At 41.3% G+C, this 20,751-nt stretch overlaps 1 protein-coding gene across 6 annotated transcripts in view; it reads right to left on the bottom strand.

The window, feature by feature from the left end:
- Positions 1 to 20,751, bottom strand: part of FHOD3 (formin homology 2 domain containing 3) — a 427,145-nt gene that overhangs the window by 79,595 nt on the left and 326,799 nt on the right. For 4 of the 6 annotated variants that reach the window (XM_054583546.1, XM_054583548.1, XM_054583550.1 and 1 more), the window contains 2 exons: positions 8,864 to 8,998; positions 4,259 to 4,309 (listed from right to left, as the gene is read on the bottom strand). In XM_054583546.1, the coding sequence (XP_054439521.1) occupies positions 4,259 to 4,309; positions 8,864 to 8,998 (186 nt within the window). The remainder of the gene's footprint in view (positions 1 to 4,258; positions 4,310 to 8,863; positions 8,999 to 20,751) is intronic. The other 2 variants (XM_054583549.1, XM_054583551.1) reach the window with 1 other exon arrangement.

The raw sequence follows: 20,751 nt of genomic DNA, 5'->3' as shown, positions 1-20,751 counted from the left end.
CTCACACGGTGAATCTCTGAAAAAAAGATGTGTGGGGGGTCTGCATAGACACAAACATCTGCTATTACCTTCAAGAACAGCTACTTCCCAGTGGAAGGACGGAGATGCTATGCTCAGAAAGCTTTAGAAACTCTGGGCTTTTCGTGCCGACATCACCTTAGAAAATGTAGGAGAGGTGACGAAAGAAAAGTATTTCTGAATTTATTTCTGACCAGCAAGGAAACACCACTGGCTGTGGAGGTGATGGGAATCTTGGAAGAAAGTGATCTTGAGGGTCAGAGCCTGTAGGAGGCATATTTTAAATGAAATAGTGGCAAACTCAAGGCCAGGAAGGCTGCGAGCCCAGGAGGAGGCTGTGAGCTTAGACATCACCGCATGGAGTCCAAGCCTTCTGTGACAGGAGAAAAGGATAGGCAAGGAATGACATGCAAATAAAGGGACCAGCACGGTCCAGGAGACTGGAATCCTGGAGGAGGAAAAGTAGTGCTCAGCAAAATCAGAGGAGTGCAGAGAGAACAGTCACAAAGCCAGGAGCACAACCCATTTATGACCTTCATGTCAGTGGGTCCAGCCTGATCCTGGCCCTTCCACACCCCATCCTGTGGGCAGTTAGGCTGGCAGGCCTGTGCCAGCAGCCAAAGGATTCACCTCATTTTCTGGGGGACTCCAGGGCTTTCTTACCCAGATTCTGCGTAAATACTGCTCAAAGACTATTCCTGCACACCCCTTGTCTCATGGATGCCATCCTCGAGGGCCCGGGAGGCACGGGAAGAGTCCCAGGTTTAATCTGAATTGTCCCAAGGATGGCTATGTGGTAGACAAAATGGCAGGGGAGGGGACGTGGAGACTTGTTTAATGGGTGGAAATTTTCAGTTTTACCAAATGAAAAGCTTCTGGGGATTGCTTGCACAGCAATGTGAATGTACTAAACATTAACTGATTTGTACACTTAAAGAGAGGATTAAAATGGTAAATTTTATGGTACATATATTTTGCCATATTTAAGGACTTAAAAAAAATGGCGGGGCAGGGAGACCCAGCGGTCAAGAACTATTACCTCTTTCTAAACTGGTGCTCACCGGCAATGGGCTGGAGCAGCGAGGCCAGACTGATGTGCCCGGGAAGGGCTGGGCCAGCGGCATTCAGAGCTCAGTGGCCTCTCCTGGCCCACATGCACCTCCGGCTGCCCCTGGGGGAGGCTGGACTTAGAGCATGACCTTCCCTCGCAGAGGGACTCTAAGTGGTGCCACTTAGAGAGCCAACAGAGCTTGATCCACGAAGCCCACCAGCCCATGCAATGACTGTCACAAGTCCCGGCTGCCTAGGGACATAACCCCCAAACCACAGACTCTGAAGAAGCCTCTGGTGTGCAAAGCACTGGGTTTTCTATCCACAGCCCCAAGAAAAGACGTTTCACCTTTGCTGCCTCCATCTAAACATTCTCACTTGTCTTCCCTCTGCCGCTACCTTTTGCCTATTCATTCATCTTTTCATTACTTAATAAACAGCTGTTAAGTGCCTGCCATGTGCTAACAATATCAGGAGGCATCAGTGATTTAATAATAAAGAGGAATCTACCCTCTCACCTCAGGGAGTTGACGGATCAGTGAGAAAGACAGTCAAATACACCTTTGGGATAGACTCAACATCCACCATGGGCGCAGGCAGCGGGGCCGGTACTGCAGCCAAGGGAACGTACTCAGGCCCAGTCTCTTTTTACAGAACCCTATGCAAACCCTGCCTGACTTCAGATTAACCTGATTCTACTTACTGATGCGTTCTCCTGCCACCCTCTTACTCGGAAATTCCCCCTTACGTTAACCTCAAACCTGGCTCCCTCTAAGTTCTCCCCTGTGCTCGTACCTGTTAAGCAGTGCTCAGAGGCCTGTCTTCCTGCCTCGCTGATCACTTCATGCATCAGTTCCCAGATCCTGGCCTTTCCCTTGTACTCCAGTCCCATAATAACCCTGCTTGCCATAGGCATTCCCGCTCTGCGTCCTGCCGTGCCCTCAGACTAGTCCCGATCTTGACCCCTGCCCCAACATGCCCCCAGCTCGAATCTCATGGCTTATTACTCCCTTAAAAAAATTATTTATGGAGGTCACTTAAATCAATCATTATCAGATGAAGCTTTTCTTCTAATACTTAAAAAACAATGAGAAGTACCAGCTCAACAGAAATGTACTCTGAGTCTGGACCATTGTCAATAGAACAGTTTGTCTGAAATTATGGAAAGAGGTGATGTGAAATAAAATCCATCACAATCAAATCAAATGTGTCTGGATGGCCATTACATCTCAGAATAGCAAAGGGATGTTCACCTTGTTACACTAGATGTTACAGACCTCAAAAAACCGTCTGCTCTGACTCTGGACGTCTTTTTCTGAGCCACTGCATGAAGGGTAAGAAACATGGAGCTCTACACACATGCTCGGCTCTATCATGAAGAGTTAACAGAGGGAGTCTTTTTCCTTATTTCGGAATCTCTTTCCACCTTTGACCTCCCTCAGTTTCCCCATCGATTTCCAAAGCCCACCATACTTGGAAGTTTTATCTTTTCCTGGCTTACCCCCGACAGTTTCCCAGACAGGGTTATGAAAGGACATCTCCCTTACTCCCATCTTCACCAGCCAATTCAAGATGCAGGCTAACCAAGGAAAGCGGCTGGTCCAAACCAGAGGATGCTTCCCAATGCTTCCCCAAACCTCCATGTACACAGAGAGGTGGGCTCTCAGGAAAGACGCCACATGGGGCCGTGAAGAGCCTCCCCCTGCACCAGCTATGAAGGCCCAGGCAGACGACTGGCATGGAGGCCAGGACTGAGGTCAGAGCAGGAGGAGACCGGAGAGGAGTGGCAAACTCCTCTGCACAAGTTTTCCAGGCGTAAGTGATATTCTGCTCTGGGAACAAGAACAGTAAATAATATCCAGAAAGAGGAAGCCTTTGGTGGTTTGGAAAATTTTGAGGTCAGTCTGAGCTGGTTCAGACCTTACATCTCCCCAAGAGCTTCCAAGCCTTGCCTGTGCAGACATTACCTGACAATCAAGTTGTCAGAAGCTCAAAAAAGTGCAAAATCTGGAGGAAAAGCCAAGGGAAAAAAAAGGTAAAATTGGACTTCTTAAGGTTGGGCACAGTCGACGGCATTTTCAGTAGAATTATATGTCATGTCTACCAATGTCAAAAAAATGATATGAATTAGAGAAATAGAAGTTTCTTGTTTCTTTACCAGTATCTTTCACTCTAAATTTGCTGGCCACACTGGTTATTAGGATGGCAATAATTGAACATGTTGGAATTAAAGCAATGCCTTAGTTTTGTTTATGAGACTGACCTAAGCATCTAATTTTTAAATTGAACACAGGCAGACTCCACTCCGCCATGCCTCAGACTGTCTTGATCTATTTAGCTGATGGTGTCTAAAAAAATTAACTTCACTTTTTTATTGGCTTAGATCAGAGATTGTTAGGTTCCCAACTGGCTCTGGTATAAAGTCAGCCTTTCCATCTCCCCAGGCAGCAACCCCCTCTGGTGGCAGAGGGGATAACTGCAGGACGACGAGGTAAAAATTTGTCTTGTGCTGTGCTGCTTCCAAAGCCATTTCCTTTGCTCATCTTAACTGATCAGATGCTGAATACATTAACTCTGTGTCTTTAATGGGATTCAAATCATATACAGTTTTAATATTTATTTCATACATCTTTCCTAAGTGTTTAATACGTGCCAAGAATTGTGGGAGGCACTGGGACAACCAAGGAAAACCAGGCAGGGTTCCTGGCACCAAAGAACTTAGTACAGTTCATTTGGGAGACAGGTCAGTGATCAGGCACATTCAGTGTCTCAGGTGGGCGTGGCATGCAGTCAGTGCCCGGCACGGTGCATGCACTCAAATATTTGTTGCAGGAAGGCTGAACAAGTGAGCTGGAAACATGCAGTAGGGACACCTAACCCAGGCTCAGTAGTGCTGGTGCAGGGCCTTGAAAACATATATGCCAATACACTAACTTAATGTGCTTGTTTGGAGAAGAATCTTCGAGACAGACATATTTTACACCATGATGGCACTAGATAGTCAACCTGTACTTATGTGGAAAATTTTAGATAACCAGAATACTCTATTCTGCAAAATGTGAATTACCAAAAGTCTTATGTCTTTTGAGCAAAGCTATTATATTTATTTAACACAATCTCACTGCATGCTTGGTTAGAAGTGCCAAGTCCCGTGCCATTTGGTTACATGGGGAAGAAGAGATATACAAACCTTTCTTCTCTTGCTTGCCTTTGCTCCTCTCTTTTGTCTAAATACTCTCGGCTAATGGAAATATAAGGAAGAAACAAAACAGTGAAGAAAAAAACAGAATTATATGCTCAGAAAATTGCCAAGAAATTATTAACAGTACAAAATGAAAGCCCACTATTGCCTCAGAAATGGAAAGTGGTTGTAGTTGAATTTTTGAAAACCAAGGGGAAAGTGTGGACTTTAAAAGTCCTAAGTACAATGCATTTTCTATAAAATCACAAGGAGTCCAAAAACATGGGATTATTGGATGCACTCAGAGACATGACCAATTACTCTTTGGAAAGAAGAATGCAAGCATATGAGGGAAAGGGAGAAGAAAAAAATTTTTAGAGTCAAACAGTACATAAATAAAATGTGGCAATGACAAGCAAGCAACAGCTTTCAGAGGTGATTAACAGTCCATCCAGCTCTGGTAGCTCTACAACTTTCCCCTCCAGAGTGAAATCGGAGTGGTTCTGAGTGTCGCGGCCATTTTGTGTTGCCCTCCTCAGTTTGGACATTCCTCCCACAGCCCGGAGCTCTTTTTCTGCATCCCTCATGTTCTGCTTCTCTGCAGGGATCACTGGAAGCTCCTGCTTTGTGCCTCCTCTTTTGTCTGTACCCATGAGATGTCCAATTTTGTCCAATTTTAATGTTTGGGGTTTTTTTTGTTTTGTTTTGTTTGTTCCTCCTGGTGAGGTTCCAACATGAACCTAAGTTTAAGACCATGTGATCAGTCACCTGTCGGTAGACCACTTATTTTACTGGGGAATTCTGACATTGTGGTTTCCTACACTGGGCCTAACATAGTTTAAGCATTCTACGCCTCAGTGCACTGGTAACTGGATGTAAAGGAGCAGTAAGTGAGACCAGCGAAAACAGGTTAGGAGAAGGAGAGAAAAGCAAAAAAGACTCAAATTTGTCATCATTTATCAATATCCATCTTCATCACTTTCCATACTAGAAGTAAAGTTTTTGAAAACCCAAGAAGTTTAAGAACATATTCAACAAGAACAACAGCTGCTAAGGAACAACTTTTAGGTGGTATGCAAAGAAAAAACACACAAGGAGTATGAGTAACTTAAATCAGTGTAATGGGTAATGAAAGGTTATCCATTCGGGTAACTTTTATACAGCTTTCCCTACTTCCTGTGTTGAATTTCTTTTCATTCACATCCTCAGACTTTTAGGAAGAAACTGCTGGCATTGTAATTAATAGTTGTGTGTGGCTTGTCCTGATGATCAGCATTCCTTCCTGGACAAGGTTTATTTAAATGTTCTCTCTGTATATATATGTATATGTATATACATACATATATACACATGTATATACATGTACATATACATGTATACACACACACATCTATATACATATGTATATACACACACACACATTGAGAGAGTGAGGATTAGACCCAGGCAACCTGTCTTCATAGACCTTGCTCATAATTGTGCGCTATTTGCTCTTGGTGCCCAGTGGGTCTCATTTGTCATGTAAGAGCACAGAGAGATTCTAGTTATGATATCCACTTTTTGTTATATGTCATATATATCAGATATATGACATATATACTATAACATAGTGACTAAGCATATATTGCAATGCATTATACACTCTTGTTCTATTATTTTGGGGCTCAAATGACATGAATGGTAGACATTTAGGTATTGTTCTATGGGTCCCTGAGAAACTGCTCATTTTTTTCAATGTTTTTGTTTTGGTTCTCAGATTGGATAATTTCGACTGTTCTCCCTTGAAGTCCATGGTTCTTTTCTCATCTTTATTCAGCTACAGAGCCCACCTGATGCATTTTTATTTTGGTCGTTGTATTTTTCAGTTCCATATGTATTTCCACTTAGTTCTTTATATTTTCTATTTCTTTGCAGAGACTTAACTTTTCATTTGGTTAAAAATTATTTGCCCTTACTTCTCAGAGCCTGTCATAATAAATGCTTTAAAGTCTTTGTCTGATAAAGACAACATCCTTTTGTGGTTAGCATATTTTGATTCTCTTTTCCTTCTGAGTTAAGTTTGTCCTGGCTCTTTGTATCACGAACCATTTTGGATTGCATTCTGTACATTTTAAAATATTTTGCAAAGAGGCTCTGGATCTTATTTAGATTCTATGAAGAACATTGATTGTTTTCTTTTGTTTTCCTTTAGAAGGCAAACAACTAAGTTAGGTTCAGCCTGTAAGTTCCGTCTTCTTATATTGATTCCAATATTAGCTCAGTTTTCAAATATTTTTAGTTCAAATATTTGAGCTATTGAACTCAAGCCCTGTGTGTACCACCCAGGGCCAGTCTGGGACCTGAGCGGCGGTCCACCTGTTCTTAGTTCTCATGTCTGTGGTACGCTGCCTAGGTCCTGGGCCATGCTTTCACTAATAGGTACTTTCTCAAAATCTCTGCACTGTCCTACCATTTCCCAGCTTTCTTGGGTTTTCCCTTCCTAGTCCTCTAGCCAGAAAGCTTGGGCTTTGTTTCTCCTGCTCTGATGCATACTTTCAGTAACTCCATCTGCACCTGGGGCAACACGGCAGGAGGACACAGAGAGAAAAATGGTGATGTGCCTAGTGCTCCTGGGGTCACAGCTCTTCTGGTCAGAGGAAGGGCCGCCCTCCCTCAGAGTTTAGGCAGCTGCCTGGACACTGCCACCATCTCCGTGCTTCTGTAACAATGTTGCTTGGAGGCTGGGGTAGGAGAGAAGGAAAAAATATGGAAAAACAAAAGCCAACAAGAGATTTCCTCTACTCTCTGACCCTCAGGAATTCTTCTTACTGCTTTTTAGCCCCAAAAGGGGGCCTTCTCTTACAGTTCTTTCAGTACACGCTTAGTACGTGCATGTGGGTTTTGGGGTGTCTTTAAGGCTGAGCCTGGTGGTGATCGGAAGGACAAAATGGTCAGCTTTCACTGAGTAGGTGGGACGTTGAACACAAGGCTCCTTCCCCGATTCCCCTGCTCCCTCTAACCCTGCAGAGGCTTTGGAGCTCCATGCACCCCGTCCACAATTTGTGGGGTACGCAGTGATGCAGAAGAGACAGAAGGGGACTGTGCTGACTCCATTTTACTCAGAACTGCTGCCCTGCTTTCAGAGGCTTTCAATCAAAATTCTTATATGTGTATCTTAATCTCTGAACTTTCCAGGTGTTTTAGTCAGATTCTCTGCTGCTATTTGGTGGTAAAATATGCAAATCTTCCAGAAAGCCCTGCCACAGGAAGCATTTAACCTGTTCCAGTGGTTTTTACAAATTGGTCTTTCCAAAAGTGACAACTTCCAGAGCTACGTCATGAGCAATGGTGCATACAGGTCTGGCGTTTCCATATATCACTTGGTAGAAATCTGACAGCCCAGGGTATGCCACCCAATCTTGGTGGGGGCTGAGGTTGGTTCACTTCATGCAGCCCACTAACTGAGTCTTACAAAAGCCAGGACTGGTGTTTCAACACAGACTTGGGATATTTGTTTTCACATGGTGGTGAGTCACAGTTATGGCAAGTTCACAATTCTGCTCTTATTTTGATCATTTCTACAATTACACATACTCTTCCTGGCTCCTGAAAAAGAAGGTTATTGAATTTGTAAATCCTCATGGACAATGCTTTACATTCTTTGTAGGTTTAACTGGAAGTAATTGATGGGAATATTATTTGCCACAGAAAATAAATTGAGGAAAGAGGAAATGGAAACAGGGAGAGAAATGAAAAGAAGAAAAAAATGCAGAGGCTATAGGAAAGATGACTGGGAAGATGAAGAAGGGGGGAGATAAGGAGAAGGCAAATAGAAAGGAGGGGAAAGAAAGAGGAAGGAAAGGATGACTAGAAGGAGTGAAATGTGTATGGAAAGACTTAGCAAATGTTTGGCATTCCATGAAGCACTGCATAGTATGAAGCTCAGGGGAGGGGAGCGGATGGAGATGAGGATGGGGAGAGCAAGTGAATTGTCTGAAAAAGAAAAAAAGCAACACTGGACACAGTAGGGGTAGACAGGTTAAGACATGGTACCTGGTGTGGGTCACATGCAGGAATATCTTCTTGGAGCTGAACAGAGATTGGGTGACAATGGGCTGGGAGTAATCAGCACAATGACTTTTCTTTCCCTCATAGAAGGATAGATTATTGTTTTAAAGAAAATATTAACAGTTGCTACAGGGAACAAGAAGCAACCCCGAAAGTGAAAAAAGCATTTATTTTAGGCATGCAATAGACTATGAATAAAATTACGAATAAAACATGAGTAACTTTAGAGGGAGTGGCAAATTAAGTTACGACAATTAGGTTCTCTGTCTTTAGGGAGACCTGGAGAGGACCATTTTAGATGATGGAGGACTCAGAATACACAAATCCTTAATTGTATTTGACTTGTTAGCTGTGCTTCCTGCCATGTGGTTAGAGGGGGAAAAAGGTCGTAACAAACCAGATCTATCCTATTGCAGGTATGTCTTGTTCTTCCTTGAAAATAGAGACAAAATCCAAAGAAAATGCAAATTTCTGAATCCTATAGCACTATTATTAATCATACAGATCTAAGAAGGCATGTGCTTTAATTTCAATTAATTATTTAAAAAATTTGAAAATCCTTCTTACCTGAATTTGTTCCTTTCTTCCCGTTCTATTCTCTGCAACCTTTCTTCTCTCTCCTGTCGCCGCCTCTCTCTCTCTGCCGCCAGGGACTCTTGGTGCTGCCTAAAGGATGATGTGAGAAGACCACTCAGTGATGACCTAAAGATATAATGAGTTAATGTTTTAGTGGGCTGGCCTACGATTAAAAGTATTGAAGTAGGAATCAATCAGGCCTTGGTTAGAACTGTGAGTCTTCCGGTACCTAGGTAGTACTTGGGGAAAATAACTAAGTGTCTCAGGTCTTGTGTTTTAGGATCTTCATCTCTAAATGGAGATAAATAACTTGCTTCATACACTGGGAGGACAAAAAGATGTAATGTATATAAAATACTAAGCATTCTGCACAGTAAAGGAAATTATCAACAAAAAGACAAACCAGAAAATGAGATAAAATATTTGTAAATAATCTTTATGATAAGGGGCAAATATCTAAAATAAATAAAGAACTCCTCATATAACTCTATAGCAAAAAAAACAATCTGACTAAAAAGTGGACAGATCTGAATAGATACTTCTCCAAAGAGGACATATGGAGGGCCAACAGCACCTGAGAAGATGCAGTGCACCCCTAATCATAAGGAATATGCAAATTAAAACCACAGACATAAACCCCCCTGCCACCTGTCAGTGTGGCTATCATCAATAAATCAACAAATAACATGTGCTGATGAGAATGTGGAGAAAAAGGAACTCTCATGCACTGTTGATGGAATTATAAATTGGTGCAGCTGCTGTGGAAAATGGTATGGAACTTCTACACAGCAAAGGAAACCATCCACAAAACAAAAAGGGAACCCACGGTATGGGAGAAGATATTTGCCAATGATATATCTGATAAGGGGTTAATATTCACAATTTATAAAGTGCTCATATAACTCAATACCAAAAAAAAAACCAGAACAAAACCCAAATAATCCAATTAAAAAGTGGACAGAGGATCTAAATAAACACTTCTCTAAAGAGGATATATGGAAGGCCAACAGACATATTAAAGATGCTCAACATCATTAATCATCAGAGAAATGTAAATTAAAACCACAATTAGATACCATCTCATACCTATCAGAATGGCTATCATCAAAAAAGCAACAAGTGTTGACCAGGACGTGGAGAAAAGGGAACCCTCATGCACTATTAATGGGGATGCAGACAGGAACAGCCACTGTGGAAAACAGTATGGCATTTCCTCAAAAAAATTAAAAATGGAACTGCCTTATGACCCAGCAATTCCACTTTTGAGAATATAATCAAAGAAACCCAAAACACTAATTTGAAAGAAAGTATTCACCCTGATATAAAGAGTATTATTTACAATAGGCAAGATATGGAGCAACCTAAATGCCCATCAATAGATGAGTGGATAAAAAAAGTGGTGGTACATATATAAAATGGAATATTACTCAGCTGTAAAAAGGATGAAATCTTGCTATTTGAGACAGCATGAATGGACCTAGAGGGTAGTAAGCTAAGCGAAATAAGTCATTCAGAGAAAGACAAATATCATATGATGTCACTTATATATGGAATCTAAAGAACAAAATAAACAAACAAAATTGAAACAGACTCATAGATACAGAGAACACACTGATTATTGCCAGAGGGGAGGGGCTTGGGGATTGGTTGAAAAAGATGAAGGGATTAAGAAGCACAAATCTGTAGTTATAAAATCCTCATGGAGATAAAAAATATAGCATATGTAGTCCATAATATTGTAATAACTATGCATGGTGCCAGATGAGTAATAGAAATATTGAGGTACATACTTTGTAAAATATATAATTATCTAGCCACTCTCTTGTACACTTGAAACTAATACAGAATAATATTGAATGTAAACTGTAATGGAAAAACAAAATTTTTAAAAGTATGACTCTTGTATCATACACATTGTTCCATAAGCCCCCCAGCCACTCTCTAGAAAAAGTGAGTCACCCTGGTTATCAGTTGGAGGTGGTAGGAGAAGTAAAGGGAAGAATCTCCATCCCTGATGGCTACAGGGTAGGAGTAAACAAGTCCCATAATCTAGGTTGGGAGCTACTTCATCAACCCTGGACACTTAGGCATAGACAGAATTGTATTTATTTTTCACATGAATGAAGTCTAGACTATCTTGTATAATTTCTATCTTGTTTAAGTTATGTTATTTTTTTTTCTGTTACCTATAGTCAGTCTAAATCACAGAGAGGAGAGAGGTTTCCTATACTGCTTGCATAGTGTCTTATAGAAAGTATTATACATATACAAGATTTGTTTGATCTGATTAAGTTTCAGCTTATAGATGCGCATACATAACCTGGTGCCCTAAATTAGAGAAAATACATTCTTCTCAAACACACAGGGACTACTCAAAAACTGACCATCAATCTTGCCACAAAGCTCAGGAATGAATGCCCAGAATTGGTTTTATATGGGCTACCTTCCTAACCACAATACAACCGAGTTGAAAATAGGGAACAAGAAGATAAATGTGAAAAATACATATTAACTGAAAAATTTTAAATTCTTCTTATTAACTCAGGTCAAAAAAGAAGAACACAGAAAATTAGAACATAATCAAAAAGTACTATAATGAAAGAAACTATCAAGATTTGTAGGATACTTCTAAAGTAGCATTATGAGGAAATTCATTGCCTTTATTAGTGTTTATATTTTAAAGAAAAGTAAAAATTTATGAGTGCTCAACTCAACAATATGAAAAGCAACAATGGATTAAATTAAAAGAAGACAAAGGAAGGAAATAAACATAGAACAAAAACTAATGAAATAGGAAAATGAAGATTTATTAAAAAATCAATAAAACAAGAACCCGGCTGCTTATAATTTTTTGAATTAATAAACAGGGAAATTCTTTCAAAACTGTTCAAGAAAAAAAGATGTAAATAGCAATATTCAAAAATGATAGGCAGATAGATAAAATTATAGATATAGCAGAAATCAAAAAATTATGGGAAAATTTTAGGACAATACATTTTAAAACTTTAAAAGTTGGTGATTTTATAAAAATATATAACATCAAATCTGACTCAGGAAGAAATAGAAATTTTGGATAACCCTATTAACCATTAAAGAAATTGAATCAATTAATCACAGATATAGCCACAAACATCAAAAAACAAACAACAAAAACAAAAGCCCCTCTAGGCTCAGATTCTCAGTGATTCTACCACTAGAGAAGGAGTTCATCTTAATCACATACCAAGTTTGAGAAAACAAATTGAAGGAAAGCTCTCCAATTTGCTTTACATGATTAATATTACTCTGACACCAAATTCAGACAAGAAATAGCATGAGGATAGAAGTTGATATACTGATTGCAGTTAGGAAAACCACTGCAAAAATCTGAAATAAAATCTTCTGGTTTGTGCAATGAATGCAAGGATATTTTAAGATGAGGACATCAAAGAATATAATTTACTACATTAATAGATTGTAAGAGAAAAGCCATGACTACCTCCGTAGGTGCAGAAAAAGCTTTCAACTCAATACTCATTTGTTATTAAATAAAAAAAACACAACTTTTATCAAGCTTAGAAATAGAAGAGTTTTCTTAACCTGACAATGGGTACTTAGTAAAGAAATTTTCTAAAACTATGGTAAGCACCATTCTAAATGCTGAAACATTCAGAGCAGTTTTAATATTAGAAATGATATAAGGATGCTCCATCATTGCTTATATTTGATGTTATTCCGGAGGGCTTAGTACACAAGGATAAGAAAAACACAAACACTGACATCATTTCCTTATTTAAAATTAGGATGTTGGAGTTTGTTTGAAATTAGAAGAGTATTAGAACTTGAGAAAGTGAAAAGTGTCCAGTCTTGTCAGATGGATGAAGTCACTCCTTCCTGGGCGCCTGAGGGTGGGCAATGCAGATCACCCGCAGCCCACCTGGACCTGGCGAGCATGGACCTCACGCTGGCTCGGAGGCCAGTGTACACCAGGAACACACCTGCGCGCAGCTCTAAGAACATGTGGACGCTCTTTGCTCAGTCATTTCAGTTCAGAAAGAACTGCTAACTCCAAGCAATGAGAAATGGTTCTTCTTTTCCCAAAATAAAGCAAAATGCCTGGAGCAAATCAAGATCCATCCTCTTGGGTTCCCCTGACACAGATCCCTGTAGCATGAAGAGAGAATTAATTAAAGGGTTCCTAACAGCTTCCCTGTCCTGGATGCATGTAAGCCACTTTGGTTCTACAGGAAACAAAGGGTTATAAATATAATGTTAATAAGTTAAAGTTCCCTACATCTTCTGCTACCTAGATTAGCCAAGCATGTGAGAGCAAATACCCTGCTCCTATAAATCCTGTTTCTGGAAATGGGCCCCACCTATAGCACTAATGCTGGGATGCATTCAAACCATACACCAGGGGGATATCCCAAATCACAATTTTAAAAACAACCCAAACACCAGAATTCAAGCTAACATAGTAAATTTGTCTATTTATAAAGGCATCTTTAACAGATTTTTATCTTTCATGTCAAGTTTTTCAGGAAAATACCTACTGTTATTGGAAGTTGCTGCAATGTTTCCTCTTGGCTGGTCTGAGAACCAGCTATGACATAAAGTAATAAATACAGGGTTTGGACTGAGAAAACCTGAGTGTGGCCACTCACTTAGCCTCTCTGAGCCTCGGTTTACTTGTTTGTAAAATGAAGATGATAATACGCCCAACTCATGAAGGATGATAAAATTAAAATGAGAAGCACATGTGAGTTTGCTCAGACCATTATCTTGGCCACAGTAGGCCCTCATGTTGGGAGTCTACAATCTGTAGAGGCGAGGCAAGGCTTGACTGCAGCCCCCAAGGCCAGATCTGGAATATGTTGCTGGAATATGTAGCCTGAGAAACTAGAGTGGGTTGGGAATTTGATCTGAACCTTCTCAATGTGGCCACCAGCTGGGTGATCAGGACTGCATGCCACCCTAGAATGCACCTGGGCAGCTGAAGTCATATAAGTTACAACTGAGGCAGCTGAAACATAGTGAAGCCACACAGGAATGCAGGTGGTGAGAAGCCAGCGGGCTTGCAAGGGAGTGGATGATATACTCGGAGTGAAAATCGTGATATTTATTCTTGGCCACACCAGGCTCAAAAATCTACCCCAGAAATCCCATCTGGCTAGAGCTACCCTCCCTGGGACATCTGGAACAGAAACTTTATTTCACTGAAATATGGTTGGTAATAAGAGTTAACATTTGTGGAGACAATATGGTGTGCCAATTGTTTTACATGAAATGGCTCTTTTAATCCCTAAACCTCTTATACCAAGTTCTATTATTATCCTCTTGACAGATAAGAGGCACGGAGAACTTGCGTTTAGAAGGTATCTGGGCTTTTAAACAAGCCCGTTAGATCAGAGACACAGTGTTGCCCAGTGCCCTAAAGAAAATTGAAGAGGAAGGAGGACATTTCATCTCCTCTGATGAGGATAGCATTACTCTGGTACACCTCCATTTTGGAAGACAGTTTGGTAATTTTTTGAAATTACCTGCAATAGAACCCAGCCATTTTACCTATGGGTATTTACCAAAGAGAACTGAAATTACATTTCCTTACAAAGATGTGTATACAAATGTTCATTGCCCAAAACTGGAAGCAACTCAAATGTCCACCAACAAGACAACAGATAAATTGTGGAATATTTATACAATGGAATACTACTCAGCAATAAAAAGGAATGAACAATGGAAACAACAGAATGGATGAATCTCAAAACAATCATGCTCACTGGGAGAAGCCAATCCCTCTACGAGAGTACATATTCCATTATTACTTTTATATAAAACTCTAAAAAATGTAAACTAATATATAGTGACGCAAAACAGAGCATGAGAAAATGCTTAAGGATGATGAATAAGCATATTATCTTGACCATGGGAAAGTATGGTATATTTCCCCATGTATAATGAGCACTTTTTGCACACATTTTTGAGGAAAAATAAGGATGTGCCATTATACATGGGTAGTACCTTAAATACCTTGTATCTTTTCTTGTGTTTTGTAATTATTTGTTACATAAAATTTCTTGCTCCATAATATGTTCAAAAATAAAGGCTAAAATTCCTTTATAATACAAAAAAAGCAAGTATCTACATATAAATATAAATAATTGAATTAAAAAATTAAAACAAATGATTTTTTTTCCTTGAAAGTTTCAGCCAAAAAATGTAGATATGCATTATATATGGCAAAACACAGTAAGTCAAAACTGATATGTTCTTTTCTGTATGTCAATTATACTGTTACACCTGTTTTTCAATATATGCTCTTTGGTAGTTCTGAATTAAGTAAAATCTTATTTGTGAAGGGAACAAATCTTCAGCCTTTATTATTTAAAAAAATAAATTATAATCTCTGGTTACATATTAATAGAAGCCATACTAATTTTACAAGTTATCTGATATTTGAAATTATCACTTAATTCACAAGTAGATGATTTAATATGAAGACTTAGAGGTCAAAAATAATAACAAAGTGGCAATATCCTCAGAACCTGGCTTTGAAATTGGTGTCAGCTGATCTCTTGCTCACAGTAGAGGTGACTTGGGATTATGACCAACTGAAGTAAGAGAACATCAGAATCTTCCTTCACACCTTCATGCTCATAGCTCAGCTCTCAGGATGGAATGAGCAAACCACAAGAAACAGGCAACTCTCCCCCACCACTGCTACAATCCTGGAGACATCTGCCATCAAAAACGGGAATGGGGATTTAAGGCTCCCTCTTGCTTTCTCCCCAGCCCGCCGTACACTGCTGCAGTGAAGAACTGAGCCTCCCCACATGGGAGGGCACAGGCGGGCTCACGTAGTGGCTGGGAGACTGGCCCTAGGGGCCGTCTCACATTTCTGTGCTGGTGCACGCATAAAGCACAAAGCCATTCCCCCAGGCCTGGCGGGCGACACACTCTGGCTTGTCCACTGGCCCTTCTGCGGGCTCTGACCCCGGGCATACAGCAGTTCTTGCCCGTTCCCTCTTACTTTCCACCCTCCTGTCCAAGAACAAGTGAGTCCTCCAGCCAGAAGGAGGTCAGTCCTCCCCTGTCACAGCACCAAATCTACCCCGTTTGGCTTCACAATGAAACCGTTCTCCTGGCAGCTTCCAAAAGTACTGATGGCCACCAGCACCTCCCGTGCTGCATGATTTCCAGGTCTGACTGGCCATGAGGAAGGCCCACCCTCTCCACTTCCTCACTTCTTCTCACTCCAGGCCCGCTTAACCCTCCGCGGTGCGCTTACCGCTTCTTTAACCCGCGCTTCCTCCAAACACAGCCTCCCAACCCTTTCAGATCTCAGGGTCATGTTTTAAAGAAAGATGTGAACTCACCCTATTTTCTCATCTCCCTCTTTCCTTACTCTCCCGCACAGACCCTCCCCTCCCCAGGGGGTGGACCTAGAGGCAACCGGCAGTTTGCCCCACATTAAAGACTAAGTGTCCCAGGCATCTCACCAGAGGTATCCCTCATGAGGATGGAGCACCCGTGCCAGGCTCCCCTCTAGCTTTTCTATGAAGCTTCATTTTTTTCTTCAAATGTTTACTACAGTGGAAACTCTATAATAAACAGCTGAGAGTGTGCTTATTTTCTGTTCCTGCCACTGAATGCCGTCCTGATGGATGAAGTCAGGGATAGGGCCGAAACTGGTCAGTGTTGGATTCCCATGCCACGCACAAGGTTGGCACATTGTGACTACTCAGGAAATATTTGCTGAATGAAATACATGCGCAAGTAATTCTTGTGAGTGTGTGTGTGAGTGTGTACCTGCATGAGCAGCCACAGTGGCCAGGTTCCCAGGTGTCGCTGGTTGCAGTGGTTTTGCACTGGCATTGTACACTGCTTACTGAATGAAAAAGGGTAAAGTGGGTGCCTATGTATCAGTATATGTGTCTTTACCTATCTATACACCAAATTCCAAATTTGGTCCCTTCTATTAGTAAAAGCTGCTCATTCATTGCTGGGCTTTCAGGTAAGGAGTGGGGAAATAGGATAAGAGAATAAATACATTTTCTGAAGGAAAATGTCTCCCCCCCCTTCCACTTTTTGCTCTGTGATCTTTATACAATGTCAGTGCAAAACCACTGTAGCCACTGACGATTGGAAAGCTGGCCGTCAGGGGCTATGACACAGCGGGGGTGATGGCACATGGCTCACTTCACACTGCGTAACTGTGATGCCTCCAGCTCTGTGGGTGTAAGAATTCCAACTGCACTCTTTGATCTGCGATATTTGCACTTTTTTGTTACAGATCTCACCTAATTCTGTTACACAACGCTGTTCTCTCTTCCAAAAGAAATTACCGTACACACCTCTTAAGGTTGCTACATATATCCCTTAAATAAAGGTGAGAGAATTGTCTAATTAAAAAAAATCTATCCTAATTTCACTTGCCAAAGGAAGAAAAACAGGATTCGGACAGGTTAAACAAATGCTCATGAGTTTGTTTTCTTGGTTATTTGACAAAGAGGAACAGGGCAGGGGAGTGGGAAGGAGGCTGGGGAATCTCATGCAAGAGACATGGCAAGGGCTATGGTCTGAGAGTGAAGAAGTCCTAAATTAGGCAAACGATGAGGGATATGGGAACAGCACAAACATATGTGAACACAAACACAGGCATTTATATGTTTTCAATTCATGTGAAGACGGACTCTCCTAGGCATAGTCCTACTTGTCTTAATATTTTCCCCAAATCTTTTAATAAAATGGCCAGTTCAGAAAGAAGAACCGTTTTCACCCTGTGGCTTTGTGGTACCCTGGTTCACTGCCATGGACCACTGTAGGGTTGTGAGCCCCAATTTAGAAACAAATGGATAGACATATAATGATTCAAAGGGCTGAGAGATGAAATAATGGGATATGAATCCAACGAATGCTAGAATTCGTTCTTTATAAAGAAGTCAGAGGACTCTTAGAGGACAGATGTCATCCACTTGGGTCTTAAGAGTATGTGAAGGAATCGACTAAATGAAGAAAGGAGGATGCTAGCCAAGGGGCAGAGCAAATAAGAAAGAAGGGGCCTTGGTAGAGCCTGGTATGTTCATGTGACATTCCTTGTGGGGTTAAAGCACAGGGAGAATGGGGAGGAAGCTGGAAGATGCATATGCGACCCAAACATGAGAGATCCTACAGGCGATGGAAATCAGGCTGGGCTGCATCAACAGACACTTGGAGTCATTCAAGGTTTCTAAGCAGGAAAAGTCACCTGCTCATATCTGTGTTTCAGAAAGGATAGAAGACATATACCGCTGCAATATATAGTCCAGGCATGATGTAGATCTTGAACTAAATCGGGTGGTAGAGGGAATGATGAGGAGGACTCAGATTCAAAACATATGTGGGAGAAAGAATCGCTAGCATCTGTTGAAGACCCAGAATCTGTGTGTGTGTGTGCGCGCACACACCAGAGGGCTAACACAGAGCCCAGGTTCCCTAACGCCCACAGTTGTTACATAAAACTGCCATCAGGGAGGCAAACCCTATTGTAAACTCACTCTGTGGACTGATCAGTGCTTCTCCTCTGCACTTTGGATGTAACGCAATCAATTAATCAGGACCACATTGTGCCTTACAGGAACTCACTGCCTGCAATGAGATTGCTGTCAGGAAACAGCAGCAGGCAAGGAAGAAGTCCGCTTGCTGCTACTGCTGCAGACTATAAGGAACTCACGGCTTCTTTGTTTGAATGGTAGGAATCATCCACATCGGTACCCTTTACTTCCAGTTTGCAGTTGTGATCTGGGTACCGTTAACTGTGATCACATAAAAAGGCGTGCCTTTTATCCCATTTTACATGCTGTTCAGGATTTTCTCAGTGATTTTTTTTAATAATACACTTTAATCAATTTAAATGTAAAATAAAAAAATAGTTTAACTACAGCGTCATTGGACAGTGGTGCTGTTGACTCCACTGCCACCGAATTTACACAGTACTCTGCAGACAGAGTGATGGAACACAGCCTGCAAGTATTTGGGGTCCAGGCAAACACATGGGTCATATATTTGAAAAACAAAACAGTGACTTGAAAACCAGCGAAGGAGAACCTCAACGCACAGGCACTGGGAGATACTAATGAAGGCAAGAAATATAAGAGCCAAAGACAACCAGAAGGGTGAGCACTCAGATTCATACAGAAAAGACAGGTGCGTCGGGAAGGAAATCAGAATGAGGAAGACATGGGTAGCAGCAAACGGCACACAGGACAGTAGTCAGCGGTCCTGCCATGCAGGGAAGAACAAGAGCTAAAGTAACTAGAAACAGGTAGAAATGCACGGAAACAGGGACCATTATTCCAAGGGCAGGGACCACACCAGTGGCAGAGACACGTGTTGAGGGGGGTCACAGGAAGTGAGTGCCCATAAGGGGGAGTTTGAGCTGGGCGGAGAAGCTACCACTCAGCATGGCAGGCTCCCCCTCTGCTGGTCCTAGCTTCTTGGTCTCAGTTTCCCCAAATATTCCCGTGCTCTTTATTCCAGCACTGCCTATTCCCATACAAAACTCCACAACAGCAGGAGGCAAAACAGCAGGACTGTTTCAAGGTAGCACATGATCTACCTTATTCCAAAGACTACTAACTGAATGGGACAGACAAGTGCTGGGAGGAAGGAGAGCTCCTGACGGCTAGGATGGCTGCCCAGAAGGCAGACGCCAGGAAGAGAGGGGAGATGTTCCTAAGGAAGCGGCTTGAACACACAGACACCTAAATGCATCCTTATTTCTGCTGGTACATGACAAATTGGTAGGGAAAGGATGGCTTATTCAATAAATGATATACAAAATGAAAAAATTTAGGTTGCCTCACACCATAAGCCAAAATAACTGCCAGGTAGATAGGATATCTAAATGTGAAAATTGTGGCTATGTAAGTATTATAAGGAACGATGGGAGAAAGGTTTTCTTCAGGAAGAACACAAAACCCAGAAGATAACATTAATACATTTAATTCCTAAATTTTATGTTTTTCTGCATGGCAAAAACAACAAGAATGAAGTAAGAGGACCAATGGCTGAAGAAAATCAGTGCTACTCACAACACAGCTTATAAAGAATCTCTATACTTGAGTGAGAAAAAGACAACTTAATGACCACAGAACAGAAAACATCAAAGGTTCCTGGACATATGAAACACTTGCTCAATACTTTCATAATAAGAGAAATGAAAGTGTAAATTCTAACGACATACAATGCCTCAGGTGAGCCAGGGCTCAAACACTGAATGACCCTCTGGCAGGGGCATCGGTAAATGCTCTCTCACACTGCGGCACAATCTTTACAAAGAGCAATTGGCCAAAATCAATGAAAATTTAAAATCCACAAACACATGATTTACTAAACTGATATCTAAGAATTCATCCTAGAGAGAGTCATACATGTGCGAAATGATACATGGACAAGAATCACACTGCAGTGTCACCTGTAATAGCAAAAGATTGGGGCCCATCAGGATGGGGCTGGGTATACGAAGTAGAGCCCAGAGGAAAAAGGTATGATGCAGCCATTAAAAAAAAAAATGCAACAGCCCCAGCTGGTGTGGTTCAATGGATTGAGTGCCAGCCTGTGAACCAAAGGGTCGCTAGTTCGATTCCCAGTCAGGACACAGGCCTGGGTTGCAAACCAGGTCCCCAGTAGAGGGACGTGAGAGACAACCACACATAGATGCTTCTCTTCCTCCCTTTCGCCCTCCCTTCCCCTCTCTCTAAAAATAAAGAAATAATGCAACAGTTACTAGTACTGCTATGAAAAGAACCAGCCACACTGCAAGAAGAGTTGTCTTGGGCCACACACTAAATGCACTGTGACACATAATCACAAAAATATCTCATGATGTTTTAAGTAAATTTACAATTTTGTGTTGGGCT

The sequence above is a fragment of the Pteronotus mesoamericanus genome, unplaced genomic scaffold, assembly GCF_021234165.1.
Source record: "Pteronotus mesoamericanus isolate MK-2021 breed Mesoamerican mustached bat unplaced genomic scaffold, CSHL_Meso_final contig_74, whole genome shotgun sequence".
Taxonomy (NCBI): Eukaryota; Metazoa; Chordata; class Mammalia; order Chiroptera; family Mormoopidae; genus Pteronotus; species Pteronotus mesoamericanus.
This window is presented reverse-complemented; position numbering and strand designations above follow the sequence as displayed.